The following is a 21,383-nucleotide window of genomic DNA, read 5'->3' as shown; positions in this document are numbered from 1 at the left end:
GACATATACACCATAAAAAATGCTAATAATCCTGCAATTGCAAATTTCAAATGTTTTCAATGCTATTGCTATGTCCAAAGCACTTTTGTGTGTTGTTTATATTCTGTACTGGTGGCTTGGTTTGTTCTTGGGGAGCTGCCACAACATTGTTTCATCCAATGTTTTCTCTTTCGACCAATATAAAAAATAGTGCCACCTCTAATGATCTGAAATTTTGGGGTTCAATTAATTGATGTGTTACTGGGGTTTTAGAGAGAATACAGTATACATATTTATACAATTTATACTTTATTTGAAAATCAATTTATAGGTCACTGAAACAGTAATAATGTGATAACATTGTCAATAAATTTGTATTTGATATTTTCAGATTCTTTGAACAGAAACAACCAGAAATATTCAAGTGTCTCAACCAGTTCTACTGTAGGAGGTAAGTATTTATGTCCTTTGGTTGAGTTAGGAAATATTTCATGTTCTAAATTTTATTTGTGTAACTTATACTATAACACCTTTTACTACGCAAACTACAACTGGGCTTCAAAGCAACTTGATAATGTGTGTGTGTTTGTGTGAAAATGTAAAGCACAAGTTAGTTTTGCTGATATAATATTCTCGATAGTTCATGCGTTCTGTGGTTTCACTTTCCTTAATTTTTGGTTATTCTAGTACCTTTATTAACCACCAATTCTACAAATGGAATTTCAACCTCAACAACTACTACTGTCGGAGGTAAAAATTTGTCATCTGATTTATGTAAAGGAGAAACTCAAATGTAATTTTATGTTACCATTTCCTGCAGTGTACAATCTTCCTACCCATGTAAAAACAAACACGGATCACAGTAACTTTACTTTAAGGTTAGTTGTTTTTGTTATTCTTTTTTGTTTCTATAATAACTAAGCTGTGTGTTTCTCCTTATTTGTTACTATGGCTATAATGTTTTGTTTATAATATTAGCTAATCAAAATATTGGACTGAGAATAAAAATTTCATATGTCGATTAAAAAGGCTTGTTATGATTTTAAAATATCCTGATTGGTTAAAATTCTCGAAAAAGCGGAAATAGCGGATCAACCGTGACTAATATAATAAACAATGGGTTTGTTCTTTGATCGCTGATTTCGCATTTCTGTATAGAAAATGCAGCAAACACTTTCAGTATTCAAAAATGTATTATACTTTTTAAGCTACGGGGACACGGCAACAATTTTCATGCGATTGCAGCGAAAAAATTGTTTTGTTGCAATCGCATGAAAATGTTTCACTGTGTCCCCACATCAAATATCCTCACTCTGCAACATTTTTCGCTCAACATTTTTGTTGCTGCAACAAAAAAAAAATTCAAATCAATTTGAATTTTTTTTGTTGCTGCAACAAAATTTTCATGTTGCAAATAAGGATCAGGAAAAATTCCTCGTGTCCCCGCACTTTGAGGAGAATTTTTGCAACATTTTTTATTTTAACCAATCAAATTCGTTTAAAAACAAATCAAAACAAAAGTTTTTCAATCACGACAAATTAGACAAGACTAGACAAGACTTCCACATGGCGGAAGATCAAGCGAAGCAAAAACTTTCGGAAGAAGAAAAAATGAACTTAATAAATTTTATACCGAAAACATATCGTTGTAATCATGGCCTTGTCCAAATAGATCGTATGGATTGTTTTTTCTTTGTTTCTTCTTCATCAAGAAGAAGTGCAATAGAAGCGATTATTATACTTCGATCAACTGCGACGGCCATCATTAATCACTGTCACACATGTTTTGGTTTCATTTTTATAAATTTTGTTTCATGTGCTGGAACTCATGCGACACGGAAACAACTTTTCATGCGATTGCAACAAATTTTTTTTTGTTGCAATCGCATGAAAATTGTTGCCGTGTCCCCGTAGCTTTAGGTACAGCAACGAGAAAGATGCTAAAGAAACTCAACTCTGCTGATCAAAATGTTCAAGAACATTTTTTAGGAGGAAGATGTATTATTAAGATTTGATTAGAACTAAACGATACGGCTTGATATTTACCTTATGTCGGACCTTGGTTTTAAAATAAAAAAATAAAGCATTTTTCATTTCAGTCTCTCTCCCTAGCGATGATTGAAACAAGTTTCTTATTTCAGAAATAGACATAGAATGTGGTAGTAAAAGTTTCTTAATTTTTGAAGATTTTACAAGTAGGTTTCTTATAAACATGTTTCTTATAAAAAAGGGGGGATTGTTTGACCTGCTAATCAATTACGTAATATTATCGCTTATTAACATTCGATTGTTTTCTCGGCCAATGAAATTTACTGAAACAGACACGCGCTAGAATTTAAAAAGACAACATGAATAGATTTGCAACTGATCGCATCACGGATGTTGGTGGATCACTAGTAAAAAACTTAAAAACTGAAATGAAAGGTTTTATCCATTTATTTTGATATGCTCTTTTTCATCATGTTGAAATATTATGATTCTAGCAGAAAAAAATTTAACTTAACTAATTAATTATGCGTATAATTAACTAGAAAAATGACTACTTCTGTTCTGCAGTAAATAACAATCTCTATTGTTAAAAAAGTGTAGCAGAACCTTTTTACACATCATCCAGAAGGCCTAATACATGTTCCCTAACAATATTTAAGCAAAATAACAAAAAATGGGTTATGCATATTTAAAATCATATATATGAAATTTTTGGGAATGTGAAAAAATTAAATGATCCATAAAACACAAAAACTTATGTTACATGCAAAAAAATAGTTCCGGGACATGCTTTCTAATAATAGGAACAAACCCTGAAAATTTCAAACAAATTCATCAAATCGTTCAGATTTTATTTTCTGCAGAAGCTCAAAGAATGTGTAAACGCAGCAAACCTTTTTTAAAGAAATAAACGATGAAGTTTAACATCCAGGAGTCTAAAAACACTACATACTGCCAAAAAAGGAAATTAAAAACCAGTTTCATAGGATTTTCTTTTTCTGTTCCTTATTTTTGTCTGTCCACTTTTTTTTATTGACCGGAGGTCTTTGCGCCTTTGTTTTAAGGCTGGCGTTGCCCTGTGTAACTTGACACGTTTGAAACGCTCCATTATGTTCTCAGTTGATTTCTGTTGCACTTCACCAATTACTTAGTCCAATCAACTTCATTGCATCGTAAATGCCATCCTTGCCATGATTGTACTCTTGCACAGCACTGGAAACACCGATTTCCAAAATTTTTTCCCCAACGTATCAGGTTTTGGACATTTCGTCCAAATCATTCCATTGAGCGACTCATTCACATTATGGGTTTTTCCGTGCAAACACTTTGATAAAAGCGATTCATCTCGTAACTGATCAAACAACTGCTTGATTTTTGGCTCATCCTTTATGTTCGTTGGTAAATTCAATTTGAATTCAGATTTCTTGGTGACATTCCAGTACGAGCACCAAGAATCTTCAGTTTGCGGACACCATTTATGTCGTTGTTCAGCAGGCGTTATATCTGAACAATGAAACAGTATAGCTCCAACATTCTTTTTTATCTGGTAAATATTGTTTGTGTTTTGCCTGATAGCTATTCCATAACAGTTTTGTATATAATTTATAGATGCATCGGTTAATTTTCCCTTTCCAAACCTTAGTTTACGGCGGTCTTGGGTAACTCCTTTCTAATTTTGCATAAGTTACTACCAACTCGTTTCTGTACATGGCCGATGCATTCACCTTTGGCCACAGCAACACCAGAATAGGGATCTTCTTCAACCACAGTTAAATAAGCAGAAGAGTCTCCATCACCGATAAATGTTGTGTATCGCAAGTTACGTTTCTCGACTGACCGTTTAAATATAGATACAATCCCTGTTGTTTCCATTGAACCGTCAAGTGATGCCGCTATATTTGTGGTATCATCATTTATACGAATTGCAGCTTTGAGTGCATTTTATTAATTATTGCACTATATTCAAGATTTGTCATTGGCGGTGGAATATTCATCAGACGGTACAAGATTTCAATTGACTGCAAACCTTGACCAAATTCACGAAAAGCTACGTACGAAGGTTTTTTCATTGCAGGGTTAATCGACAGTTCAGCGGTGTTTCTTTTGCAGTTAGGACATTAGCTGATCAACTGGAAAATAGTATGCAATATTGATATATGTTCAATATGAAATTCATATCCATTCCAGTACCTTTTTCATCAGCCACAGGAACAGATGTGGTTGATGTTCCTGGAGCAGCATCTTGGGTGACCGCTTGTTGTTGTTGCTGCGAATCATTTTCAATAACTGCTAGTTGCTGAACCTCCTCCTCTACGTTTTGTTGTATGGCATGGCTTTCCAGTTTCTTTCTCTTCTTTTCTTAGTATACCTGGCTTTATACCTTCTATCAGAACTTCCCATTTCTGCAAACTAGTTTTAATATAGACAGCAATATAATTTTTAATTATAATTTTACGATTCCTTGACAACGGCGACCCTGCGTCAGAAACGCCGAGGGGAAGGAAAGAGAGAGAGAGAGGAGCTTTGAGGAAAAAGACTCACTGATTCTCAAATTGTGGTTAAAAATGGAAATGGCATGTACTATAAAAAGGTCTATATTTCTGAAAATATAATTTTTTAGATTAAAAGACTTACATATTTAAAATCTACGATAAATTTTGAATATGAAATGTTGTGTTGCATGTATTTATAAAAAAAATTTAAATCTTAGTGATTTTTACCAGAATAGAAACAAAAGAGATCAATCTTCTTCTTTATTTCTACCACCATGGCAAGACTTAAACTTACTTCGGCTTTATCTACTTTAATTTCGATGTTTTTATCAGGCTACCTTGTACTAAATGACTTATTAATATTAAAGTTGCAGCAGAATTCCTAGCGCTTTTGATACCACGTTCGAAAACTGATAATCGGAATTCCCGTAGAATTTTCCGTGGTTGGCTTGCTGTGATTTTTTTCCACTGACTAACAGCTTGTAATTTTTAATCCGGTTTTAGATAGAAAAGGCAAACTTTTCATTAAGTTAAAGTTTCTTTGTTTTCTATTGAGCGTAGCATACACCTGACATGATATTTACCCAAAATGAGATTTTAAATTGCAATAAAATTACTTCGTGTATACATGAGTTGATACATTGAGTAGTACGAACAGCACATGAGTCATAACATATTGGCAATAGAATTTTAAATATACGCAGTAATTTTATTATGGGTAAATTGTCTTTGGATATTTTGAAGGCAAATGAAAAATTTTTGGGTCAATTTAATAGAACAATTGATGTTGAGAGTTTTTACTTACTACTAATTCTAAACGTTACGGTGAATTCCTGTTATATAGATAGAACTTGCAACGGACCGGAAAATTGTTAGAGATATAAAAAAATCCTTAAACGTAACAACAAAAATAAAAGATGTTCGAAATAAACAAAAATAAAAAAAACCAGCCAGGGTTTGTTTGTTTGTTTGTTTTAATTTCATTAGCGGCTACATGACCATGCTCGTCCATAGAGTGTCGGTAATGCGCTTTAGATTCTTCACCTATATTTTCCATTGCTTTGTTGTAACCTTGTCCGAGAAAAAGAGTTAAAGATTCGATCAAAATATACTTGCAGTTGTCAATACGCACGTAATGTTATCAACATGGACAAAATCACGTTTGAAAGAATGCTATAGCTACATGGTTAATTTGTTTAGTTGGAAACGTGATCTGGGACATGAACAAAGTTCTCGTTGAACAATTTGCAATTGTCAATTATTAATTGCTTTTGGATGCACCCCTTGAAATTTCGTCCTCTTTCCGAATCTCTGGGGTTATAGGCATGTTTTCCTCACATATGTGATGAGCAAACAAACTCACTTTTGTAAAAAAAATCAGACCTTGCCTTCTATTAAGTTTTTTTTCACCACAACCACGGGTGAGAGTGTTTAAAATGGAATGAAAGTTCTGCGGAGGTAACAACAAATTTAATTATTGCGCCGTATCGATCAATATCTTTTTCAAAAAGTTTATTTAACTGTTGCCTTAGTGTCAGGGTTAAAACCGTTTCGGTTTCTTGTTTTAAATAAGTAAGGAAGGAAAAGTTAAAAAGATCAGAGAAGGTTTAAAACAAGTTTTTAAAGCAGCCAAAATATTATGTTATTGTTGCTTTGGAGCAAGGAGGGGAGTGATCAAGAAAAGGTTTCAGTTAAAAATTCTTATTTTTCTCTGTAGACGATACGAACAAACTGTATTTTATTTACAATAGCTTTTTTGCTGTTTTTTTTATTCGGATATTCGTCTGCTTTTACAAAATTTACAAAATTTATATACAAAGTTTATAACTAATTTTTAAACTTCCCTAACTTTAATTTTACGCTAATGCCACCAAGAAGATTGATATACGGTGAATATATATTTACAAAAAAAATCGTGGCTATTTTCTCGTGCCTATCAGTTTTCGTTTCTGCTATTTTTTATAAAGATAAACACAATTAAAAGCAAATTAAAGAAAAGAAAAGTACAAACATCGCAGCAATTGCAAAAAGTAAAAATATCCTGTCTTAATCCGAAAAACCTGTAAATATAATCGGGTTAATTTCTGGATGCTACACCCATCAAGAAATAATATATTAAGTTTTTCATCAACCACCCTGTTCGAGTTTCTTCAATTTCCGGATTGTACTCACTTATGTCGAATACTCTAGTTTTCGAGTGGCGTCCTGCTTCTAAAGCGACTGATAATACTTCTTCTGCTGTTAGACCTCTGACAGAGGACCATCCTCCTGGACATACGCAACCTTGAATAGCATCGATATCAAGAGACACAAATACATCCTTGGTGTCGAACCAATTCAATACTTCCCTGAAGCTTTCAGTAACCCCATTTTTCTTTAAATGCGAAAGCCAATAAATCCTACCAGACTTTTCTTTTACGTATTTCACGTGGTTCGAATCGCATTGATTACCTTGACTTGCAAACTGAGAGAATTTTCCTGTAAAAGCTTTGTCTTCTAACAGTCGTCTAAATGGTGTACCGTGATGAGCAAAGTTTTTTTTCCTTACTTCGTCGACGTCCATATGTGCATCAATATTAACTACGCCGATATCTCCACATTTCCTTGAATTCATAAGTCCCTTAGCGTTGGAATAGCTCTGGTCCCGACTACCTCCAACAATAATACAGATGTAACCTTGATCGCATAAAACTTGAACTTTTTCAGTTAAATTTTTGTGATTCAAATTCAAATCGCTTGAGATATCAACATCGCCATGATCTGTCAAGTCGATGTGTGTCAAATCAATGCCATGCTCTACGTTAAAAATTGGACCAAATCGATAGTAGCACCAAGGATTATTCGTATCCCCTATCTTCTTCCGGACAGCTTCTGGTCCACGCTTTCCACCAGCTGCAATAGCCTCTGTTACAACACCTAAATCGCATGGAAAGCCAAGTAATGCAACTTTGATTGATTTTCTTGTGTCAATCTCGGAAGTATTATATCCGTTCGTGGTGATCTCGGAAGTATGGAATCCGTTTGCGGTAATCTCTGAAGTATGGAATCCGTTTGCGTTAATCTTCATATCCATGGTACTAATCATGATGAATGATCACCTTCAAATGCTGGTAACTTAAAAGTGAAGAACAAAATGCATAATATCTTTTTAAATGTTCACTTACAAAACCTACGTAAACTTGTTTGACTCGTTGACATGTTCTTTTGTAATACAATCTGCCTGGTTATTGTTAACTTTTGTTTTCTCATACAAATGCTGTTTATTCTACGTATGCTTATTGACCTGTCAGACAGACAGAACCTGGACTATGTCACAGTAGGTCTATAATTCTCACATTACATAGGCTGTCTAAGAAAACAACGGACACACGTGTAAGACATACCTGTTAAATGAAAGCATAACTGCAAAATAATTTTCACGTGTTTTTAACGGTGCAATGTGTTGCATAGGTTTGTTCAAAGTTTTTTTGAGACAGTCATTATTTACACTGTTGATAGAGTTTTAAAGGCAAAATAAATGTGATTGGTACATAAATAAAAGCCAAAAAAAGCTGAAGTTCATGTGGCATAAGTTTGTCCCTTTTCCATGCTAGGTTTTCGCTTAATCGTTCTTTCCATAGTCTCGCGTAATCGAACTTTTCAAGCTAAACTGTTGCTTATTCGTTCTTGTTGACGTTCTACTGGTGTTTCTTTGCTTACCTTTTTAATTTCGTTTATGAGTACATTAAAAACCAGCTATTTTTGGGAAAGTATTGCTGTTTTTATCTGTTGTACCCTACTTCCTCTGATATCTACCCTCTTTAGGTCGGGGGTGTTACTTATATTTTTAACACACGCTCTTCTAAAAATTGGTCTCGAGAATAAAACCATGCCTTTGTTAAAAAATTAAATAACTAAAGAGCAATCAAGAGGATTGCCAATAACAATTGCGTGTTCTATTTCCTATTTTGACAACGCATTGTTAAAGTAACTTTAGAGGTCATTGAGGATTTACAAGTTAATCAACAATCCGTAAAACAAGAAATAAATCATACTTGGCAGCAACCGAAAAAGAAGAACGTGCTATCAAGTTAAGGGTTACGTCGAGTATAATGACATGCACTGACGATAAGCATGCTGATTAGGTTAAAAAAATTGACTAAAAGGCTATTCAAATCCTTATCAAAGTGTTACTTTTTTACACCTCTGTCTAAAAAAGTAAAATTTTGATTAGGAGAATTTCCAAAGCTACCCGTATTTAATATTAAAACAGGTAGCAGTGTCTCCAAAGCTACCTGTTAACTATTTAAACAGGGGACATGATTTATTTTTCCACTATTAGAAATGACATTTTTAGCTAAAGCAAATTCATAGTCTGTTGGAGGTGTAGCGAAGGAGTTTTAAAGGGTGTTTCACAAGACAAAACTAAACCAAATATTGTGAAAGCAAATATTACAAACAAAATGGATTTTTCCTGGTATTTAGTTGAAGATGCTTCAATAAACAAACCAAAATATGAAATTGACTACTGAATGATAATCACGAAAAAAAAATTCAAAAGGGAAACGATTCAATTTTTGCAAAAAGGAATCAGTTCATTTTTATATTTATTTTTTACTTTTTTTTAATTATTATTTTTTAATCATATTTATGTTGTCGCTTATATTTTTAGATAGAAAAAGAACACTTTTCGTTATTAAAGTTTCTTTGTTTATTTTCAGCTAAGCTCGCCTTTGCATGCGCCTGACATAAGAATTTCAAATTGCAATGAAATTCCTTCGTGTTTACATGGTTTTTATTTCGATAAACATCATATGCATTAAATTGCACGGGCTTCATACTTACCCAAAAGTTCAACTAGCACATCGATTTCCTCACTCGCCTTATCTTATTTTTAAATGGGAGACTGATCTTTAAGAAATTGCTATAAAGAAAAGTCTTTACCACGTGAGGTTTATCACCTTCAGTTATCCTCCCAGATTTTGGGACCAAGTAATTCGTTTCAAGCTAACACCAGTGTCAAATACATCGATCTACCGTTCTTCTGTCTTCAAAATTTCTTAAATAGTTCTTAATTCACCATCCTTAATTGCAACTTTAAAGCTCTTTCAGGCGATATAAACTATTCGGTAAATTATAGCTATGTCAAGTTTATTTAAAATAGAATACTTCACGGAATAGTTAATAGTGTATTATACTAAAAATTATTAAAAAGTTTTTACCAAAAGCAAAAAAATAGTTTGGTTTAGCTACAAATAAAAAATAAATCATTTTGATTTTATTCAGCAATAGGTTAGCAAAGAATACCGACATACTATAGTACAGAATTATCATGGTGTAAAGTTTCATAAAATGAGTGAGAATGAACGAAGCTTTGACAAACTTAACAGGTGAGGAATAATTTATTGAATAAATAATAGTGTATTAAAACTTTAGATTGTTACAACATTTTTCTGTTATCATATTTAGTAACTTGCGCGAATTATTTATCGTCTGAAAGAGCCTTCACAAATCACATCATTTGCAAAAGCATTTCGCCTTGTTTCCTGCGGTTTTACTTGAACTTTGCTAAACTATTCAGAATAAAATAAAAAAAGATTAGATTTTATTCGAAACTAAAGTAAATTATATTTCTTCTTCGTTTAATAATTTTTTAATAGTTTATGAAACAATACACGATAAACTATTTTGTAGACTATTCTATTTTCAGTAACTTTGTGGAATACTTTAGCGAATACTTTACCGTCTATTAAGACCTTAATGATTTTAGGAGTTATGAAAACCAAAAGCAATTGGTATTAGAATTCCTGGAACAAATGATTTCAGTCCAATCCTACAATGTTGTAGTCATGGGAGATTGTTTTTTGTTATTTTTAGTTATCTAGTCACAAGATGTAATATGGAATCAATCAACAAATTTATACGAATATGTATACATGTATTTTTTAATGAATATTAAGATTCTAACAAGGTTGGTCATGATTCTTATTTTTCTATTGTTCTAAGCAATTTACCTAATGTTCTTAGCCTTAAACCGCAGCCTAATACTTCTATAAACCATCTTCTTGTAGCAGCAGTGTAAGTGTAAAACTTGCTCAAAATAATGAATCGTCAGATAAATATGGCGAATAAAAATTTCCAGGAGCATTTTGACTGCTGTCATATGTACGAAAATATCAAATACTAACTGCTGTGTATTTTCATGTCCTGTTGATCTCATATTAAATTCCTAAAACCACACCATAGCAACGTTGTCTTGCAAAGTTGTTTGTTTTTTCAGGAATTTCGTTAATGCGCGTTTTTTAATAAACAAGGTTGACTTGTAAGAGTTGTTTTATTTTTTTAAGGAATTTTGTTGGCGCGCTTTTTGATAAACAAGGTTGACTTGTTTTGGCAATATTTGGATAACATATTATTTCAACATTGTTCTATTTTTGAAAAAGTCTATCTTCTAATTTTAGGATATATACGTTTCACATGGATACACTCCTAAAAAGTCTAACAAAAACAAAATTCCAAAACGTAAATTCCAATAATAGAAAAAGAAGTAAAAAAGGATTCTAAAAGAACTTACATTTCGTATGTGACTTATGCGTACGATAAAAGGCTGTAAAATATTCTTATTGCAAATCGAAATTATTTTCCGTCCGACATAGAAATGCAAATTTTCGTAGAAAAAGTCATACCGAAAATCTGAAAAAATTAAAAAGAAAATATAATCAAATTTTACTCTCACTTGAATAATTTTCAGCCTCTTTCTTTAAAATTCTTAAAAACAGTTGCTGTGAAACCAAATTTTACATATTTGGGCATTAAAGACATTCTTCATTAACAACATATTCTGAAAGGCATCCACCCAACCTCGTCCCCAGGGCATCTTGTATCTTTTCTGACCCTGGGAGCATGGCCCTGGAGGAGGCTGGTTCGATATGAAACCTGATTGGCATGGATATGTCAAATAGTTATTGCGTCATACAAAACATTTTGGCGAGGCGGCGAGTCTGTGACCAACAGGAGGAAGCTGTTCGTATTAAAATGGCGGAGGAGGTGTATCAGCAGTATCAAGTTTTTTTCAAAGTGAAAAATTTAATAAAAAGCATTACTAAGCAATGAGAGTATAAAATAAGACATCATAAAGTAATACTGCTTACATGGAAATATTTCAATAGCTGGGAATGTTTAATAAACTAGAAAAGTATCTAGCTAGTACTATACTATACCTAGCAAACTATCAAGCTAAGAACAAAAGAAAGAAACTCAACTTGTTTCCAAGTGACCAGGTTTAATTTGCAGCTTTTTGCAAAGAATGACGTTGCATAAAATTGCCACCCATGTCTTTTATAGACTAAATAATTTTGCACAAAATATCGAAAATGTTTTTTTTACAAAATATGTGTATCATTACGTTTTAAATTATATCAGGTTGTTATTAGTGGGCATGTTTTATTACTTTATATGCTTTGGTTACTATAAAAAATTTAAAAAGCCAGTAGGTTAACCGTCGGAGCCATTTTATCATTGACGGCACATTTGCCCGGCCTAATTCTAGAAAATTTAAAGTGCAATAACTTCAGTAAAAAAATAAAGTTATTGACTTGAAACTTGTTATGGAGTACTTTTAATCCGATAAAAGATAATTTTACATAAGCCATAAAAAAATTACAAAGCCATTTTGAGGAAGAGAAAAAGGTAGGAAGATTTTCTTAAACTGATTCTTGCTAGGCCTTTTTTAACACGCTATGAAGAAATTTCAGAAAATCGAACTCAATCAAATTTGATTTAGCGCTCAATCAGGCATATGGTTAAATCCAGGATGTACTGAAGATGGTGGTAGATATTTAACAGCTCACCACTGTGATATATTATCTCAAGAGTTTTAATACAAATTACAAAGCAGTGAACATAAGAAATAACAAAAAAGTCTAAACCGAGTATATAGTTTATATAGCGTCCCATAACTTCAGTAAAAATTAAAATATTGACTTGAGATTTGGTATGATAGGGTTTTAGATTGGTTTGATGAAATTCAGTCAAAAAATAGTTCTATTTTCATCATACTTTCTGAGTTTCAGAATTTAGCCCTTTTCGGAGACGCCAATAAGCCGTTTTGACAGCATATCAATTTTGACCAAGATACAGATTCAGAAAATTTTAAAATTCTAACCTCAGAAATAGGTCAGATAAGATTGAACCTAAAATTATGCCAGTAAACAAAAAATTTAGTTGCAAGGAATATCTCTTTGCTGATATCTTTTTGTGATAGGATGCTCTTATGAGAATACTGAATTAATCTTCACGGTTAGCTAGTTTGGCATTTTAAATATTTTCCAAGCAGAATGATAACAATAAATAGATGTATATATCAATAAAAAATCGATTTTTGAACAGCAGCAGAATTTTGATGAGCTCTAAAAAGTGAGAATTTATGAAACTAATTTTGGTCCAAAATCCCCAAAAAAATTTCCTCAAAAAATTATTCCCGAAAGACTTTTTTCTCAAGGTAGCAATACTTTGCTGTTGGTAAAGTCGTATACCAATCCTTTCTAAACTATTAAGGCAGTGATACATTAAATCGAGAAAGCAGATCACACATAGACTTGTCGATTTTAATTTTCAAACCAGCATAATGCTTTTGATAAAATTTTTGGATTATTTATGTTTTAAACAGAAAAAAACCTTGTATTTGTATATCTGTGTGTGCAAATTAAATGTGAGCTTGTTGAGTAAAAAATAAAAAAGCTGCAAGGTGTTTTAAAAACATGTTATTAAGAAAAGAAAAAGCAGAATTTATCAGTAATGGGTGGCTTTTTGTAAATGTTAAGGCCACAAATGTAAAAGAAAAAAATACTTCTGAAGTAAATACGTTTCTGAAGCCTTTTTCACCCAATATGACTGCAAGCAGTGAGTCCACCATATATGAATTCAGTTTCAGTTAAGTATTGTTTAAATACAGCAAAATCTTTGTCATCATATAAAAGCAGTAATGCAGACACAGATATGAACTCACGGTAAATGAGAATTCTAAAGTTCAGCCAAAATGAATAAAAAATTTAAATGTTAATATGAGTTTAAATTTTTGCCTAGCTACTTTCAGTCAGGCACCTAGAATGATACGAACATTTGAAAATTATGTAGCCATTTTTGCACCTTAGAGAACCAACGAAGTGCTATGTTCAGATGGGCAAATCATTTACTAATTCCAAGTTTCCCCTAGCTACAAGTTTTGCGGCCCAGTGCTTGCTAGTCAACCAATTCAGTGAAATACACATAACTAAATTGCTTAAATTTCTTCAAGTAAACAGCAGCCTAAATAACATTATTGTATATTTATACATTTACACAAAACAATAAAGGGCAATATGCGAGAAGTTTGTGTGTTGCGATGAGAGGAATCAAAACAAACTCGCCGCACGTATCTGTAACGTGAAACGCCGATCTCGCTTAGCTCTGCAAGGTTATATATAAAACTTTGGTACATTAAGACAAATCTCATTAAATATTACACACAGAAATAGTGTGTATTGGAGGGTCACGTGACGAGGCCTCCTCCAGGGCCATGTTCGTATCGCCGTCCCGGGGTCAGAAAAGATACAAGATGCCCTGGGGATGAGGTTGGCATGCACCACAATGATTTTCATCTGAAACATTTTTTGGCATGACCATAAGCGCCCTCCTTATAATATTATCTATATTATAATAACCGTCTACGTCTGTCCGTCTTTCTGTCACGCAAAATGGTAGCTTAGCTGCGCAGGTAGCGAGACGCACGCAATGCGGTATAAAAAGAAGGACCGGCGAACCCGTGGATTTTTCTACGGGCTAACGACTAGTATAATATAAAATGACATTGGAAACATCTTTATAATTTCTCTATTGACAGTAGGATGAGAGTCCAGTTTTGTTAGGCCAATTTTAGAAATTATGTCGGACGGAATTTCTTTTAAAAAATTAAAATATATCGAAAAAAAGATGTATATATTTTAAAAATGTAATAAACTCCACAGCTCATAAACGAGATAGGAAGGAATATTTTTCAACTCTGGAAAACATTTTTTTGTATTGAAAATTACAACTTTTAGATTAAATTTTATGTCGGACGGAAAATTTTCAACTTTTTTGTAAAGAAGGCTTTCAAAACTTGTTTTTAGAAAAAAAAAGGATGACTTCTTTAACATACTGGTGTTGTTTTGAAACAAGGACAAAAAATAATTATAATTTTCCGTCAGACATAAATTTATCATCGTCAGCTAACAATCGTGGTAAAAAAAATTTAAGAATTAAGATTTTGTGACATTTTCTATTTTAAACTAAGAAAAGATAATTGTTATGCACTGTTAAAAACCTATATTTTGCAAGATTAAACAAAGTTGAATTTTTTTTTATGAGGTTAACCTATTTCATAAGAGGCTTTGTTTTTTTAAATACTTTGTTTGCATTGCAACTTACTCAACACATTTGTCTGACACGGAATTTTAACTCGTCTGACTATATCGTACGATAAATATTGGACAACGGAGTTAAAGTAACTTAACAATGTCACAAGAGATTGCTTGAATTTCTAAGCCGTTAAATTATTAGGAAAACTTAGCAAATTTTAGGCATAAGCAACTAAGTCAACAATTTTTTAAATTGCAAATATTTTGAAATGGTCAAAGCTCTTTAGACTTTGTCACATTCTCTGCGATACCTACGCAACAAAATAATTAACGTAGTGTTCCACGAAGGTCCCAAAAGAAATGAAAAGTAGTCATGCTGACGTTAGCAAAAATTAACAAATTTTAAGACTTCGGATTTGAACGAATAACCTAACTTCTAACTCCATTCTGGACATTGATAAATTCGGAATGCATGAGTCTGATATGTGCCATGTGCTATTAATTGTGATGACAAACCTTGAATGTGGTCGTTAAGTCTTGATATTTCTAAAAATGTCATGAGTTACTGCCATTTTAAGATCGTTTTAACTGTGTATAATAGGACTTGGTAATAAGGTTGTTTTCAAGTAAAGTAAGTAAAGTTTGGTTAAATAAGCTGCAACATATGATAAAGTGACCCTGCCCCCTCGCCAACCCCCTACTAATGAAAAATACTAGTCGTTAGCTCGTGGAAATTCCTCGGAAATTTGTACATCGAAGCAAATTCGATAAAAATGTAGCGTATTTGTTTTTTTAGATTTGGTGTGTAGTTAGCACGACCTGCTTTTGGCCCAGAGACAAAATACGGCTGTTATTATAGAGACGTGACTTTCTTTAAAATGGGACCACGTTATCTTGAAAAAAGACTTTATTTCGTAAAAGAGTGTTTGGAAGGGCGCTCATTTGAAAATTATCAATTAACGACTTTTATACAGCGCAGTTTCGGTACAAGTGAAGCGCTTGTGGGGACAAATTTTAGCTTGCTTTGTTTGACATAATAGCCCAGTCTAGTTCCTTGGTCACATTCTCACAAATAATTATTGTGTCATACGGAAAATAGGCAGAAATGTGTAATCTTCTGTTGCCCTTTTCTCAAATCCTTACTATTATATTAATGTTCAACGCTAGTCCTATTTATGGCATATCAACTTTATTAAAAGGCTTCAAGTAAGAACAACTCACAGTTATTAACTTTTATAAAGTTCAAAGTTGCAAAATGGTACATGGACATTTATGTGGCTGCAGAGGCAGTGAGCATGGACTGAGGTACTTGTTATAAAATAGATGACACACTGGTAGATATTAGTACACTTTTCCTTGTAATCAACATTCATGGTATAAATTAAGTATAGCTCTGGATGGCTGGAAACCACCATGTTTGACTATTTCTACCTAAAACAAGGACAACTAAACAAGAATTATAGCTAGCTAGTTAATTGTAGCGAAAGTAAAAGAAATGGATAATCGAATATCAAGCTTAAAGAATCAAGATATGGGTAATCATTAAAGACCATTGTCAAGTTAGGACAACAGATCGTAAAAATACTAAAAATCCTAATAGCATGATTATTTGAAAGTGAATATTTCATTCCACGGACTACATACCTTTATGGTTTAGCATCTCTTAAAATAACTTTAAAGAAATTGCGAGTGAATGGGATGTCGTGCCATATACTTTTGCGGATGACGGATTTTATTTTTTTGGTGAATCCAGACTTAAGGTAGATGTAACTAACAGCTAACAAAATGATCATTTAACAAAAGCATTTACAGTTCGTCATAATTTTTTCCCTGTCCCTGTGCACTGGTAAGTCAAACCAGTTTAAACTATACCCACCTTTCGTCAGCTATTTAGCTAGCTACACTTGCTAGTTTTTAAATATGGTGGTAGTAACTATTGTTTTAAAAATGACAATGAAAACTAGCAATATGGGGCCAACAATAACATTTCTTTCTTGTTTGACACTTGACTGTTTAGCTAGGCTAACCATATGACAGATATCAACAGTTTTTAATCCTTAACAACTTTGAATTTTGTGTCGTTTGGATAAAATACAGTCCATAAACCATTAAAGATTACCCTTTCTTTGATTTTAGTGTTATAATAGTAAAGATGTTAAATTTTTTGTTAATGTTGTTGTTTTCGTCTTGTTGCGCTACCATTATGAAAATTTGTCCCTACAAGCGCTTTACTCGTGCCCAGAATTTACTGTATGAAATTTAGTAATAGACTCAATATAACACAACCAATTTACCAACACCTATAAGTGCTCCTGGGTTCAAATCAGAAGCACCTTGGGCGTTCTTTATCATATTTTATTGCAAGGACAATACTATTCTGTCTAACACTATGTTATTTACTAACGTCTTTTTCCTTCTTTGATAAATAAAGTTCCTTAAACGACAAGCCTTTTAAAGATACTGTTTTTTTGAAGAAAAATCGCACATATTGGTTTCAACAAACTATTACATTCCCATAACAGGATGTCGTGGCAATTATCATACCTTTTTTATCATAAACAAAATCATGGGGTACAAGATTGAATACCCTGCAACCTTCAAACGTTTTCGAAATTCTCTTGTGGCTATAGATCCATAGAAATTCTTTATAATTGTTCTCAGATTTACGTTCGTCGTACATATTTCCCGCATTAACACTTTGTGTATTTTTATCCGCTGCGGCGCAACCATTTTAAACATGGCCAGACTATTATGGAGCTTCACACAAAGAATACTAAGGAATGTTTTTCGTATTGCATGCTAAACATGAACTAACTCTAAATACGAAGATACAGGTGTATGTACTAACACAAAGTAGAAAACACAGACACACGAACCACAGTACGAAAAATAGAACATAACACCGACGCTGAAAACCACGTTTATCGCTAAGGTACTTAGGTGAACAGTGTCGCATATCCAGGTGAGGTTTTTAGAGCAAATATACGGTGCGTCCCAAAACCATTGGAGAGTTCACAGTGATGGGGATTTAAGATGTAATTTTTTTATGAAAAAATAAAAAGTTTTTCGCAGATAAAATAAAAGCACGGCCTATAATATATTGTCACCTGTGATAGCCAAAAATAGCCGCTTAGCTCTTTTTTTATATTACTGAATAATTTCACATAAAAGTTCAAAACTTAATCGTGAGAGATGTTGTAGTAAACACTAGCCACGAAACAAATTTTTGTGATGCGCTCTGGGGTACGGGGTCCGCCTTGATTTCTTTTTCAAAATAACTTTCTTACGACTTTAGTTTAAATAAAAACACGGACAAAAAAGGACAGCCTGTATTTGGGCTGCTGAATAATTTGCACCATTTTAGCTATTTCAAGATGTCGATTTTATCAAAACGCAACGAAATTAACATTTGTGCATTCATTATAATTTTTATTGTTTACTAAACAGAGGATTTTTGCCCAATCCTAAAATTTTCATTGACTGACTTTTGTGGTATCAGGTGCTACATGGCTAGAACGTTTCTTTTTCTCTTTGACCTATATCTTGTAAATTATCAATAAAGTGACAAAATGTTCAGGACTTGGTAAATATCAGTTTTTAAAAGGCGTTTGCCAGCACTTTTCAAATTAATTTTAGTAGAAGTTTCAAATATTATTTTGGATTTTAAACAATTTGGTTGTTGGAAACGCAATATTTTGAAGCTATGAAATCAGTGTAGTGTTACACAACAGGTTGGTGAAAAAATAAAAAAAACGGAAAACGGAAAGGGAAACAAAAAATGGAAACGAAAAACGACAATGCATTTCTCCATGAACGGGCGAGTGTCACCCTAGCATTGTTGACCGGATTTTGAAATATGATTGGCTTTCACATTTTCGCATAATTATGATGATTTTTTTTTCTTTAGTTAGCACTTTTTAAGGTTAATAATAAAATGGTGCAGGAAGATCAATTTTGTAAATAAACGTTACAGAGCTGGCAAACTTTATGAAAAACATTTAGGTGTTACTTTGTTAGATTTATTAAAGTATAACTGACTTAGACTTGGTGCTGTGTTGTACATTAGGAAAAAATAGTAGACCGCTAAAAACACAACAACCCTATCTTTTAGTAAGTGCTTGTAGCCGGCTAGCTAGCTAAAACAAAAATGGTTTTTAATATGCTTAGTACGTAGTGGGTGACGAAAAACGGACGTGCTGATAACATCTATCTTTGTGTATTTTAGGTTGGTAATTTGTTTATATTTAGCTGTTAACTAGCTCAACTTTTTCATTGTCTGCAAATGTTTGTTTAAATGTTTGTTTCTTTTATTACTCAAAAAATCGAAATAACAACATATTTATTTAAAATAAGATGCACAAGAACAAATGATATGTATATGTCTGGAGTCCTTTTTCAAAAACTTATCAAATATTTACTCCAATTGATGAATCTATTAAAAGAAAAAGAATATAATAAAACTTGGAGAAGGGAAAATCTAGTGTCCCTGAGAAATCCATGAGTTGTATTAACACCTTAACCGTATTAATGCAAAGGCGGGTAAAATCAACCAACTCGCAGCTTAAAAAACGCTGTATGGTAAAAAATTGGCTATTAGGACTGAAATTTTTATTTTATTGACAGAGTAGCTTTCTGTGATGTATGAAAATATGAAAAAACTCGGTTGTACCAATCGAGCATGTCACATACTTTTATTTAGACTCTACCTAACACTTTCAGTCATGAAAATTGCTCATAATGTTTTTTGCACATGTATATTTGTCAAAATTGATTTACTGTCAAAAATCCTCCCTGTAAAGGACTAAATTATAAAATTAAATTTAGAAAACCTTATAAAAAATGCATGCTTTCATATGAGAAGCGAGCCTTGCCGAGATCTCGATTATTTCTACGGAGATCTCAACCTCTTGCACTTAAGTTCTTTCAACACCGAACACCCAGCTAGTTGTTAAAAAATGCGAAAAAGTGGGAGTGTTCCTAAGCGAAAGCCGATTCGTAGTCACATGTTTTTTTCCTGTGGGTCCCGGCGTCTTCCGGCCAATTTCCCCTAAACTTTTTCAAGTTAGGAAATGAGTCAATCGGAATGCTGCGATAAATATTTTATTCAAGTGAACGTAGCCAAATACAATTTTCAAATATTAACTTACAATTTACTGTAACGTAAAATGAGTTAAAAGTTTATTTAAGGAGATCACAAGTCCTGATAAAAATTAGGAAAAGTCACAAGATTGCTGAACAAATGTTATGTCCACTCAAAATAAGCCTCGGATACTTTATGCCACTTTTCTGTTTCTTTAAAAAAGGAGCAGTCTGTCTGGAAATAAGAGTTTGCATCTCCTCCAAACTAAAGCAGCCATTACATGAAGTTTTATTTCAAGGGGCATAGTAATAACTTCTTTTCGGCCCCCTGTATAGTCTTTAAAAATGTTCACATGATTTCGAGCGAAATATGACACTCATTTTGGTGTGTATTTCTTTTCGGTTTACAAGACCGGTTCATTTCATCCTCAAAAAATTCATGTAAACACGATTTACCCAAAATCAAACTATTGCACATGTGCACAAAGTTATGGCGCATGTGCAGTTGACACATCACAACACCGATATAAAAAACTCCATGCAAATACAATGAAATTTCATAGCGGTTTGAAATCTTATTTTAGGTACATCCCATGTCGGGTATGTGCAGAGGCAGCCTAATATGTTTTGACACGTCACTTGGTTTGATGTTAAGACTATTTTTAAAAAACATTAAAAAAATCCGATCTTAATTACAGTAATTAAGATTAATCAGTTCAAATTAAAGGAAATAGCTATGCTATAAATCCTTTCTAAAATTGGCAGAATCTTTAAGTGTAATTGACAAAATTGAACCAATTTCCAATTTCCATATTCTCGTTAGTCAATAGACGCACCAATTAGAATAACGATAGTACAGTACAAAAATTCAAAACAGGTTAATAGTTTAAAAAATTTAAAATAAAAATTAAAAAAAAAAAATTTTGATGGGGGCGGGATTCGAACCCGCGCCATCGAAATGACTGGTGCCTTAAACCAGCGCCTTAGACCGCTCGGCCACCCCACCTAGGGCATTATATGATCATGGAAAAAGAGTTTATAAACTTGATAACTTTTTAAGTATGCTTATAATTAAATGACATTATATATCAGGAGTGTAATGAAATATTTTTATTCTTAAGTAACGCCAACATGCACGTGCAATACAAAATTTTGTCAATGTTGCAACCTTGTCACCAGGATCCTTTTTCGCTTTTTTGACGACGCCGTCCCCAATATACATAAAAAAGCGAAAAGAGGTCCTGGGGATGAAGCTGTTTTATTTCTTCTATTCACTTATACTTCTCCTTAGGCTTTCGGGCTTACAAACTTCTTCATTTTTCGAAGAACTTAATTATGTAAATTTTAAACTGTTGTTTAAGCGGGGGAAAAAAGCTGGGTTAACTCAAGCATATATTTAAAATTAACACGTGACGCTTGAACTTTTATTTTGATTGACAATGATGAAGCCTAAAAATGAATCTTTTATTTTCATTCAAAATAAAACGTC

General features: G+C 32.9%; 1 protein-coding gene, 1 long non-coding RNA gene and 1 other non-coding gene across 4 annotated transcripts; 1 reads left to right on the top strand and 2 right to left on the bottom strand.

Moving 5' to 3' along the window:
* Positions 1-6,537: 6,537 nt before the first annotated feature.
* Positions 6,538-7,533, bottom strand: LOC130613526 (formimidoylglutamase-like). Its single transcript, XM_057434857.1, has one exon. It carries the CDS (start codon positions 7,531-7,533, stop codon positions 6,538-6,540), a length of 996 nt encoding a protein of 331 aa, XP_057290840.1.
* A 973-nt stretch (positions 7,534-8,506) lies between these two features.
* Positions 8,507-17,693, top strand: LOC130613911 (uncharacterized). 2 transcript variants are annotated; one of them, XR_008975766.1, is made up of 3 exons: positions 8,670-9,829; positions 10,317-10,410; positions 15,612-17,693. It is a non-coding gene; the product is annotated as an uncharacterized LOC130613911 (long non-coding RNA). The 2 variants fall into 2 exon arrangements; XR_008975765.1 differs by lacking the exon at positions 15,612-17,693 and having other exon boundaries at positions 8,507-9,829; positions 10,317-10,418.
* A 3,125-nt stretch (positions 17,694-20,818) lies between these two features.
* Trnal-aag (transfer RNA leucine (anticodon AAG)) lies at positions 20,819-20,900 on the bottom strand. Its single transcript has one exon. It is a non-coding gene; the product is annotated as a tRNA-Leu (tRNA).
* Positions 20,901-21,383: the final 483 nt, after the last annotated feature.

The sequence above is a fragment of the Hydractinia symbiolongicarpus genome, chromosome 11 (assembly GCF_029227915.1).
Source record: "Hydractinia symbiolongicarpus strain clone_291-10 chromosome 11, HSymV2.1, whole genome shotgun sequence".
In the NCBI taxonomy this organism is placed as follows: domain Eukaryota; kingdom Metazoa; phylum Cnidaria; class Hydrozoa; order Anthoathecata; family Hydractiniidae; genus Hydractinia; species Hydractinia symbiolongicarpus.
The sequence above is the reverse complement of the archived record's forward strand: the minus strand, read 5'-3'. Positions and strand labels throughout refer to the sequence as shown.

Excerpts from the sequence above, each read along its gene's own strand:
- LOC130613526 (XM_057434857.1), bottom strand. The coding sequence starts at position 7,533 with ATGGATATGAAGATTAACGCAAACGGATTCCATACTTCAGAGATTACC.